Source organism: Colossoma macropomum, unplaced genomic scaffold (assembly GCF_904425465.1).
Source record: "Colossoma macropomum unplaced genomic scaffold, Colossoma_macropomum, whole genome shotgun sequence".
Taxonomy (NCBI): domain Eukaryota; kingdom Metazoa; phylum Chordata; class Actinopteri; order Characiformes; family Serrasalmidae; genus Colossoma; species Colossoma macropomum.
The window spans coordinates 36,919,430-36,931,017 of record NW_023494787.1 but is presented as its reverse complement, the minus strand read 5'-3'; the positions used below and the strand labels follow the sequence as shown (position 1 = coordinate 36,931,017).

Genomic DNA, 11,588 nt, shown 5'->3' with positions numbered 1-11,588 from the left:
TTAGAGGCATATTCATTAATTTTATTAAAACAAATTAACTGCACTCACAAACATGACAAGAACACAGTCTACAGCACCAATATCAAAAACACCCAAAAATAACACTTATTTGGAGATATACATTTGGCATTACGCAAAATTTTAGGTTGGCATTCTCTGTGAAAGTTAAAGAAAGACAGCAAATATTAGTGTTTATGAACACACATATATATATATATATATATATATATATATATATATATATATATATATATATATACAGTAGCCTGGGTGCATGACTGATGGCAGTTTGATTTGCTCCTGGTCTAACAGTCTGAAACTGTCCCACCCATGCTACACTGGTATGAATCAAGATCAAGTTACAGCATTTAGGAGTTTTGCTAATTGGTTACTGTTAAACAGTAGTTCCTTTTACCCTCCACTATATACTCAGAAAGAACTGGTACTTTTTGCAAACGACTTTTAAGGCTTCATCTTTGGAGTCTGAAAACACCTGTAAAGCTGGCAATTGGAGGTCTGTTAACAGTCACATGCATCTTACATGCAAGACATTTTGAAAAGGTAAATCCAGTCAAAATGACTTTTAGGTCACACGATATCTGGCACAGCTTCACAAAATATTCGGCAAATAAAAGTTTCAATGTCAGTACCAGGAGCAAGGCATTATGACAACAGTGTTTAGTTCCATCGTTTCTCTTTAATTAATACATGTAGAAGCTGCATTGTGTAAGATTTGGAACAAAAAAACAAAAATCCCCACAGTTTTTTACACAAAAGAAGAAGTGAAGCTTAGGTTAATTCTGGCAGGTTGTAGAGCAAAGAAATTCCTTGAAAAAGACGGTTCAATCTTAGAGAATGTGGCTTTTTTAATACCTATTTACATATTTGCACTGTCCTTTACTGTACTTTTTATGTTTCTTTATCTGCAGTTCAAAGGCATTAAGCTACACTACATACTGTAGATTTACTGATGTCGCAAGTAGTCGTGTGTGTGTTTGCGTGCACTGCGCAGCTCAGGTTTAAACTCAGTGCTTTTTCACAACTCGAGATCCAGATCTTGGTGGTGCCATCCACCATAACTGTGTGATCACGAAGCTGAATTATGAATCTATAGTATATGTGGTTTTTCTCCCAAGCTTTCAAACAGCTCTGCTTTCATTTTTCATACTGCTTAACGGCCTTGACCCAAACTACTGTAAGAATATTCATCACAATACTGCTTTATGGCCTTTAATTAATACTTGATTGTATCTTCTCCCTTTCTTTATTTGGAGGCCTCGTCCAAGAACAGTGTGGCCAATTACTGTTCTGTCATTAAGGCAACATACAGGTGCTTGGTTACTTTCTCCTCTCCCGATCAACCGTTTTATCAGCCTCAGTGATGTCAGAAATGAGAATTCCTAAATCTGCACCTACACCAAACTGTGTTAGAAATGAGAGTCCAGCACAGCTATGAAAGCTAATAAAGGACATTATCCTGTTATTACATGTCACCCTGATCTACTGTATCCATACCTTATATACAAGTAAGAAGGGCTTCGTCTAAGTGTATAAACGTCTGGAACAGAGCTGGACTGTAGGAATAAACCATGTTCTCTATTGGCTGTACTTGTTTGTTTTAAGCCCTCTAGCTTCATTCTCATCCTCCCCGCACCCCACCCTCCTCCACCCTCTTCCTCCACCCTCTTCCTCCACTCTCTTCCTCCACTCTACCGGGCTCCAGTGAAGGCCCCCTGCGCTGCCGAGGTTGTGGCGTTTGCAGCTGCCTGGCGCACAGCCTGATTGGAAAAGACCTCGGTGGCAAACTCAGCCTGTGCCTTCTGGAAACTTGCTCCAGTCTGCCTATACAGAGAGTGGACCTGGGGGAGGGAAACAGATATGATTATACACTGGAAACAAACTGAGAATAAAAAAAAAAGCACTGTATAAGAAAGGAAACACACAAAAAAAAATTAATACCAAGTTTGGTAGATGCTTCCCAAAACCTCTGAGATCAGTCAACACTGCCTCGATACAAAAACCTTGATGCCTAAAAGAATCTTTAAAGTCCTGCTTACCAGGACTTCACTTTACCTTCTTGAGCATGACCACTCCCATGGCTGCCTGGGCAGTGAAGAGCACAGCATTCAGCAACATGATCACCCCTACAGCCACTTGCTTCTTTAGTGCATAAAGACCCACAATCCATCCACTGACAAAGAGAGTGGGAGGGAGAGATAGTGATGAATAAGGCAGGAATAATGACAGCTGACATGGATCAAAGTAGTAAAAGAAACCAGACTAAGATTACAGTTTGGCAGATTCTGAAACACACTTGGATCCTGCCCTGCATTATTCAGCTCACCTGAAGCCCCAGCCTGGGATGCCAATGGTCATGATGACATAGAGGACCACTTGGGCAAAGAAGATGAAGAAGAATGCAAAGAAGTTGAAAGAGCTATCACTCCTGTTGAGACAGAGAGATCCACTGATTAAGATATCTTACTCACTCACTCACTCACTCACTCACACACACACACACACACACACACACACACACACACACACAGACAGATATATATATATATATATCTGTCTGTGGACAGGTCAGGTGACCAGTCCATCACAGGGCAGTTGTGGCAAATATCTCAACATCCTTTTTTTCCTCTGCAAATGTCCAGTTTGCATCAAATTTATTGTAATGCAATTCTTGTTAAGTCTTAATTAAATTTCAAAAACATTTTTTTCAGTTTTAATGCTTTAAAAAGCCAATCTTCACGTTATAAAAATGTCTTCTGTTTTCCCAAAATATTGCAAAACTCTAAATAACCAAAATGTTGCAAAAACTCATTTATGCATAAACTTAGTGTTGTGAGAGAAATTTGGACTAAAGAGGAGATGGGAGTTTTTTTTAAAAGAAATGCTGACATTTTTCAGCACTTACAGAGAGAGATGTCCAGAAATGGCTACAGCCTTTCTAAAAGGAAAGTGCTCAAACAAATGTACATGGCAGAGAAATGTGATCTCTTGTGTAACTGTTCTGATTGGAAGAAAATATTTAAAATAAAATAAAACAGATTTCCTTGTTGGTAGATTACGGGGAAGTTAGGGAACCCAAAGAAACACAAGTTGAGACAAATCTGGCCAAAAAGTCAAAGGAAACATAGCTTATGATGTCTGCAAAAAGAAAATTAGGTGGTACATACCTGAAGGCTTTGTACACAGGCCTGTACCAACAGACAAAGGAGCAGGGGGTAAAAAGGACAAGCCAGAGGATGGCCAGGCCCAGCCCGACTCCGTTTTGGACATCCACACAGAACAAAGCCAGGCAGGATATTAAGTTAAAGATCAGAGTGCCAGCTGAAACTTTAAGGAGAGAGAGGGGGACAAATAAAGAAGTGATCAGGAATTGTGAGGGAGTATGATAAGAGCAATAGCAACACAACAATGTCTAAAACTACAGAAAATGATTTTAAATAATCAATGAAGACAAAGACAGACATACTGAATTTAGGAATATATGATTAGCCTTTATGAAACATCACATTTAGTTTAAATGTGACAAATGTTCATGCATTGCAAGTAACTCTGCATGTTTAGACCTCTAGTGGTACATCTGAGTTATTGCAAGCTCAGATGCTTTATGATTTTACTGGTGCATGAAAATATCATTAGTGTGCAATAACATGAGATGGAAGCATCACACTTTCAAAAATTTCCATGAAAAGACACAACTGGACATTCAGATAATCTACAGATAAACAGTATCTTACACATCCAGAAGTAGTACATGATGGTGACGATGCGCTGGAATCTCTGGTTGATCTCCACGTTGATGTCCTGATAGAAGCAGGGTCCCACCGGACAGAAAGAGGGCAAAGGAGGCCAATTATTCTGACGAGCTAAAAAAGGAAAGAAAGCATCATTCCATTAGTGCCATTTTCATTGACAGCCTCAGGTCAGCCCTTCTTTTCTACTCTTTCAGCCATCATCCATCCTCATCCATAACCTGCATCTCTCTACATATGCAAAACTGTCCTGTCTCCTTTTATCTCTCTTCTTTCTACAATATATACTGAGTTTCAAGTTTAATAGATTCAGACATGAAAACTCATGAGCAGAAAAAGGTGGCATAGTTCATAAACTAAAACCCTTGCAGCATCACTCTTTGGAGAAAATGATTAATATGAAATTCTGGTGCACTCTGAGAATAAAATACATGGGTAATTGCTGTGGAATTGTTTAGTTCACTGACTTCAACATCTTTGGACATGCAAGTCACCTGCAAATATTTTGCTGTTTTCCAGACATTTTAATCTATTTTTTAAATCTATATACCATATCAAGGTCAATATGTGCAAAGTTTAGTCTTTTGAGATCATTAATCGATTGTAAAAACTCTGCCCCATTATTTGTGATCTATGGGCTCTGTAAGCTACAAGTGATTGGAACCCGAAGACTGCTACTTGTGATGTAATTTGTAGAAGGTCATTTAGCTGTCATAGCTGTTATGACAGTTCACAGAAATCAACGTGTTCTACATCAATTTCAGATGAAAAATAAATGGAAGCTGACTGTTGGTATCAACATTGTTCGAAAGCTACTGGAGAACGCTGCTGAAATGAACAGCACATTATTCTGGTCTGGTTACCATGATTATGCTGGTTGACCAGCATACCAGCATCCAAAACACAAGACATGCTGGTTTTGCTAGTAATTGCAATCAGTTTGCATGTATGTAGGTTGACCCACCTTGTATCTACACTAGGGGTTTGGGGTCCAACAAAAGAACAGGTTTCAGGCTGGGTTTTGGCTGCTTTTCCACATTAGAACATCAGGCTCGCATTGGGCTTAGGTTTGTTTTTTCTAATTAATGATTTTTTTTTGAAGGAATAAGTCTTCATAAATTTTCTGTCTTGTTCATATTCCCTCTTGCATGCCCCCCCCTTCTCTCTCTCTCTCTCTTTCTCTTTCTCTCTCTCTCTCTCAAGTAACGTTATAATGTACAGCTACATTTAGAATACTGGAGTTTGAGAAGTGTGTAAACAGACCACTGAATAAAACCGGGGATGAACTTCAACGTTATATCAATCACTCACACCATGGATGAGGGAGATCTGTTGGATTGGTGTAAAGGGATTAGAGCAGATCTTTCCTCTTGCCTGTTGTGCGAGCAGGTTCAGGTCGGGTTCAGGTTTCTACTTCTTGCCTTTGCAGACTTCTAATCTACACTCCTGGGTCATTTTATTAGATACACCTAACATACAGATCAACTTTGCGAGTTTTAAAAAACTGGTCTTTCTCTTGTTCTCAATGTGATTGGCTGAACTGCATTCTAAGCTGTTCTAAAATACTCAATATACACTCTGAATGCTCCATATAAGGGGGGATGCAAGGGGATGCCATCCACTCCAGTCAAAAAAAGCCATCCTTTACAAAAAACATCCCCCTTTCTATCCCTTCTGGATCCATGTGGCATCACTTAAGGTGTCTATTATCAATATTTTCATTCCATCCATATGTGAGATTCACACACTGCCATTGTTCTTCATGTCAAACAAGTTCTGATCAGGGCAGAGCATGTGCAACTTCAGAATGGTGTGCACTTTCATTTTTCATTGTTTATACTGTGGAGTGTTTTGTACAATGCACACACCCATTGAAAGAACACTAAAATACAGCAGAATCTTTGGATCATCTTTAAAAAGAAAAACAGGTATGTATGTTTAAAGTTAATAAAGCCGGAAACTGGAGCTTCTAATCTTCCGTGATTATATTTAATAATATAAAAGATAAAATAATACAAAAAGATGGCACTGTCAGCTGCATCTCCAGAATTAGAGCTGCTAAGCCAACTTAATAACATATTACTTCCAGAAGAGTTACTAAAGCTACAGTGATGGGTATGAACATCCCATTTTCCAAAAGCTGTTGTTAGTTGTTGTGGAGAGCTGTGTTAAGGGGAGTAAAATGATAACTAAAGAACCAACAAGTGGAGAGGCACCAATACACACACAGCATTCAATACAGTGAGGAGCACTGAGTAGCTCACATCTTACAGATTTCTTGTTGATGGAAGATGGCTACATTAACTATAGCTATGCATTTTGCTAGAAACCACAAAATAGCTCAGAGTCTAAAATGGGATGCGACCGACCCTGATCCTAACTGATGACAGTAGAGCTAACAAAAGTGGTTTAAGGTTGAAACATTTTGTGTGTTTCCTTAAATACACATAAGACCATTGAAATAAAGCTAATAAATGAAAATGTTAGGGTTATAACACATCACTACCTTGTCAGTGTCATTGCTGTGCTGAGAGTGGACCACCACCCAAATAATATCTGGTCAAAGGTGGTCCTATGGTGGTCCCTTTCCACTGATGGACAGAATAGAAGGAGGCAGGTAAACTGTGGAGCAACAAATGGGCTTTGGGCTACACCTTCACGGTAAGTGTAACTGACAAATGGCCAATACGTGCAGGTACAAGCTAGGTGAAACTAATAAACTGGCAACTCAATGAATATGAGGGAATGAGAGTAAATAACCTTGTTCTACCTTTCCCACTAGTCCCCTTGTTTCCTTTACATCTCTGAACGTTCATTCTGCTTGGACTTTACTGAACTGTATAGGCCCTGGTGTGGTCTAATCAGCACCAAGAAATAAGGTACCACTTTCTTTCTGTTCTCATTTATCCCTTCCTCCACTCACACGATCCAGTGCTGCGAGCATGAGAGTCCAGCTCTCTCTCCCTTCTCTCCAACTCCTTTGCTTTCCTCTCCAGCTCCTCCTGCTTCCTCAGGAGCTCCGCTGTGGTGGCATTCACTGCAGACTGCTTCAGAAAGAGAGGAGCCGGTTAATAGGTTACCGTTTGCTAATTAATAATAGACTTAAGCTTTTTCACTTTTTTCTGTTACTATCCATAAAGAAGTAATGAACTTTAAAAGTCACAGCTAGGAAGCTTCTGTTAAATTTCTCAACAGACGAAAAAGAGTTGTATCACACTTTTTGCACAGCACACTTAATACAGTGACTCTAAATATTGCTTCCTCTCCACATTAAATGTGAGAATAAGCTAAGATACTAACAGAGATTAACAATAAACTAAATTCTTCAATAAATGTGATATCCACTATATGCAGTCGAATTGTATGAATGGCTTGGAATTTTATCCTCCTACTAAACACGTAAGCAGTGGCTGTAAAGGTACCTGTGTGCCATAGGATCCATAATTTCTGGGTTCTGTGGGAGTGGTTCTGATGGGTGGAGTCTGAGCCGGGGGTGGTGCAGATGGAGGTGTGGCCTCATAAGGAGGTGGAGGCTATAGCATGTAGAAAAAAGAGCAAAAAAACACACATGATTACAAATATCAACAACATCTTTACCGATAAATACATATATCTATATATTACAAAGTAATAGCAGTACGCAGAACTGGGCAATATGTCAATAATTATTATTATTGTATGATAAATTATGTCACAGTACGTCACAACATGCTTCTCTGAGTATATTGTGGATATTGTCAGTACTTTAACACTGACCAACTGCCTGTTTGATTACAAAGAGAGCATAAACCGTCTTTTTAAGTGGATTTTGTGTAGCACAGTGTGAAAACCTTGAATACAAATCATTGGATTCATGATATTTAATCACATTTTTTAGATGTGGAACTGACTGTTCCAGCTAATCAGATGTCAGAAAAAATACATATCATGACAGGTTGTGTATTGTCAAAACTTCTTGAAGTATTGCAGTGTTATATTTTTGCTTTACCCCCCAAGTCTAGCTATAAGTTAACAATATTTTTTTAATAAATACAACAAAACACTTTGAAAGCAGCACAGGTTTTGACATGACCTGTACGGACATAGCTGTTACACTCAATGAAGTGAATCATACTACAGTAATTATTTGCTTCCTTGTGTTTTATTCTCAGAGTGCACCAGAATGTATTATTTTTGTGTTAAAATCACTAAAATGCTCTCTGGGGGACTAAGCTTCTGAACCCCACTGCAGGGGACTTGTTAACTTTTTCAACTCTCACGAGTCTTCATGTCCAAATATGGCAGTTGCAAAATTATTAACCTTGTGATCAGATATATTACAATGACTGCAAGTGAGTGATATATGGAATGAGCAAAATCAGTAGTGCAGCTCACTGTGGTTGATTGTTCTTCAGCCTTAAACAGGAACGGTGCCCCCATTATGGCCCAACCTAAAAAGATCCCTCAACCCCCCAACATGCACACACGCACGGCAAAATCTCAAACAGGCAGTGCAAACTACAATCATGGAACGGAACAACAGAATGACTCTAAAGCCTAAAAAAAAAAATCTACTAATTTACTGATCCATTGAACACATTCATCCATATTGTGCAATTGTTTCGCAATTTTATTTTTACAGCACTTATCAAATGTATATTAAATGTTTCAACATTAAATAAGCACAATAAACATTGACTGTAGAGGTGGACAAAATGGAGAAACGTTATATAATTTAAGACATTTTCTTGCATTACAATGTTTAGTTCTTCCGAGGTTTGATTAGTTGGAACAGACAAAAAAGGACCAGTGGTGCCCAGATTAAAAATACTGTCGAAACAAAGAACATTTTTATATTTTTATTCGTTTTACACAATGCACTGCACTAAATCCAATTAAACAGGCCTAATTATGCTCTCTCTGTAATAAAACAACACTTCAGTTCACTGTAGATGCTCACCTTGTCTTTTGCATTCAACTTTAAAATGAAAGTACCAGACTTTATTAAGTGTAACCCTTTACACAAACTTAACCCTGAATGTATCCCCAATATGTGTCAACTTAGTTTCCAGATAATTTGTTAAAAAGTCGAACATCTGCTGGTCGTCTGTAGGGAACTACCATATTAAAAACATGTGACTGAAACATTTAGTTTTCTTAGTACTAATGATGTAAGTACTAAGAAAAATCGTATTGTGAAAGGCTAAGGTTCAAAACTGGTGTTTGGGAAAGTAAAACAAAAATAAGTGTAGGATTGCAAATGAATATTTGACACAATTGGATAAATTCTATTATTATGAATGTTCGAAAACAAAAAAGCGATTCAAATAACTGGGACTTTTTGCTCTTATACAAGCATGCGTGCTTCTGTGTATTGGTTTTTATCTGATAGATGGGATTTTTTGTTTACAAAGCTACAATGTGGATTTAGTGATTCTGGGGCTCCTGGATGCACATTTTTAAATTAGTTGTGGTTCTGGGTGCCACAATCCACACTGCAAAAAAATGATATCTTGGCAAGTGCCCTCATATTAAATCTAGCTGATATACCTAATATTTCTCATTTTGAGATTGTTGTAAGAATATTATATGGTCATTTAACTTAATTCAGGTCATTCTTTACTTAAGGATTTTCATTAAGTGAAAATGGCTTCACTATATTGGCAGACAATTTTGCTTGTTTTAAAAAATAATGCTTGAAACATGCAAAATTATGTCAGTATAGTGAGAAATCCTGGTAAAAATAATGAATAGAGAGAAATTAATACATCCAACAAGTAATAAATAACATAATCCCACAAGATTTTGTAAGAAATCTAAAGAGCTCAGTTTCTGAGTATCTACCCCAACACTGTATCTACCTACACTAACATTAACACTAGCATTATGTACAGTGTGCTGAACCTGTGTAGCACTCTGTTCTCACTGAACACATGAAGTTAGGTTTAGCAGTCAAGTGACAAACCGTCTGAATTTCTCCTCTGCACTTGAATAATTTAATTTGATTTTCCCTCTCAACCACACTGAATAACCTTTTTCCATACCAGCCTGTCTTCACATAGTTGTGCCAACATTTGACAAAATGGAATAGTCTATTATAACCATGACTGGAGAGTGGGGCTGCATTAAAATGACTGAAATAATCATAACAATCAGAAATTCCTACTATTTTCATTATGTGTATTTTTTTAGAATAGGTTATGTAACATCAACATGTAGTGCATCTAATTTGTAGTTTCATGGGGACTTCGGCTCTTGAAGGCCCTGGATGGCTGCCTACCTTTGCCTAGTGCACATGTGGTAAGTTAGAATAGACAAATTGGTGCCACTTCAAAAACTTTGTATCAATTATTTGTATACATTCTACACACTGTGATGCTTTAACATCAAACAGAACTGATTATGATTTCTTTTTCATAAACTTTGAAGGTAATGTGTTTTTTTAAGTCCTGACAATATCCACAACTGTGGCCCACTCTGATGTACCGAAAAGCTGTCTTCAGTTTTTAGGCTGATAACTGACAAACGCTCAAAATAGCATTTTATGCATTTGCTCTGAGAATAATTGTTCCCCACTGATGTATTTCCATTTCATTTGAGGGAAATACATCTTGAGTTTTCCCTATTCTTATAAAAAATTCTAAACTTTGAGAAGGAAATGAAAATATGTGATAGTTGCTGCTCTCCTGGGCCGATATACAAGACTGCAGGGGAGTGGCGACTGTCTCATGACATCTCTCAGAGCTTCCTCCTCACAGACGGCCTTCGCTGAGAGGCAGAGCTGTGAGAAAGCACTTCTCTCATTTTCACTTTCTTTTTTTCTCACTCTTTCTTTCTCTCTCAGTCACTCCCCTCTCTCTCTTTCTCACTCACTTTCTTTATTTCTATCTCTCTCTCTCCCTCCCTCAGTCGCTTCCTCCCTCTCTCTCTCTTACCCCTGGTGCTCTGGTGTCGAAGGGGTTGTACAGGTCCAGAGTGGGGTAGTCTGTGTTGCTGCTGTGCTGTGTCACTGAAGGATCCTGTGAACATGATAAGAGAAAAACAATTAGACTTAATAAAACCCTCTATTTTACAAAGCTTCACTGTAGCCACTGTAAGTGCTAAATAACGGCTAAAACATCACCTGGAAGGGATTGTGGTCGTCGTTGGGCTCCGGGAAACTAGTGTACTTTGACATTTTGAGTGTGGAGGAGGCTCTGACAGCTCTAACAGCGGGCTAACGAACCTGTCCGCCTGATGTTTTTATGTGGAGAACTGAGGTGCTGACCCTGCTGTCCGCTCACACTGACACACGCCTTAAACCGCCTCTGAAATCGTCACCACAGCCTGGTCTGCCGCTTTACTCAGCTCGACGTTTCGGTTTGTTTTCGAGCTGCGCCGCATTCAAACGCACAGACACACAGTCAGCGCTGCTGCCTCCTTCTTCTTCTACTTTTTCAGCAGCGGAGAGGCTCTAACAGCTTCTTTACGGCGGTTTTTAAGAGTCCTGCTGTTTGTGTGGGCGACGCTCGGCTCTTCTGTTAAACCGACGGCGCTGCTTTTTCAGATTTGCGGGCGAATACAGCGATTTTTTTATCGCACCGTAACAACGAAGAAGACTTCAGGAAATAACAGTCATGTGACTGCGGACTCAGAGCCACGTGCGACCGAGTCATGACGCGCTCCTCGTTCTTTTCGGCGGAGAAACGCGGGCGGGTGTCAAACGGCTCCCTGCTCCCTACCCCTAGTGCCCTACACAGGGCAAGACTCACACCCTAGATAGGGCTCTGAAACATCGGCCTATACTTTCATACATTTGGGCCAAGAGCTCAGATGAACTAAAAGGACCTTTTATTTTATTAT

At 39.0% G+C, this 11,588-nt stretch overlaps 1 protein-coding gene across 2 annotated transcripts; it reads right to left on the bottom strand.

Annotated features, from left to right (window-relative positions):
* On the bottom strand, positions 1-11,373 carry scamp3 (secretory carrier membrane protein 3). 2 transcript variants are annotated; one of them, XM_036567188.1, is made up of 9 exons: positions 10,870-11,373; positions 10,682-10,765; positions 7,190-7,300; positions 6,691-6,814; positions 3,753-3,881; positions 3,186-3,345; positions 2,345-2,446; positions 2,074-2,191; positions 1-1,859 (listed from the first exon to the last, which is right to left on the bottom strand). In XM_036567188.1, exons 1-9 carry the CDS (start codon positions 10,921-10,923, stop codon positions 1,710-1,712), a joined length of 1,032 nt encoding a protein of 343 aa, XP_036423081.1. In that variant the 5' UTR covers positions 10,924-11,373; the 3' UTR covers positions 1-1,709. The 2 variants fall into 2 exon arrangements, with proteins under 2 accessions (XP_036423081.1, XP_036423083.1); XM_036567190.1 differs by having other exon boundaries at positions 6,691-6,811.
* Positions 11,374-11,588: the final 215 nt, after the last annotated feature.

Coding starts and splice junctions, on each gene's coding strand:
- scamp3 (XM_036567188.1), bottom strand. CDS start 10,923: ATGTCAAAGTACACTAGTTTCCCGGAGCCCAACGACGACCACAATCCC. Junction 10,766..10,869: donor ACGACCACAATCCCTTCCAG/GTGATGTTTTAG, acceptor TCATGTTCACAG/GATCCTTCAGTGACACAGCA. Junction 2,192..2,344: donor ATCCCAGGCTGGGGCTTCAG/GTGAGCTGAATA, acceptor TCTCTTTGTCAG/TGGATGGATTGTGGGTCTTT.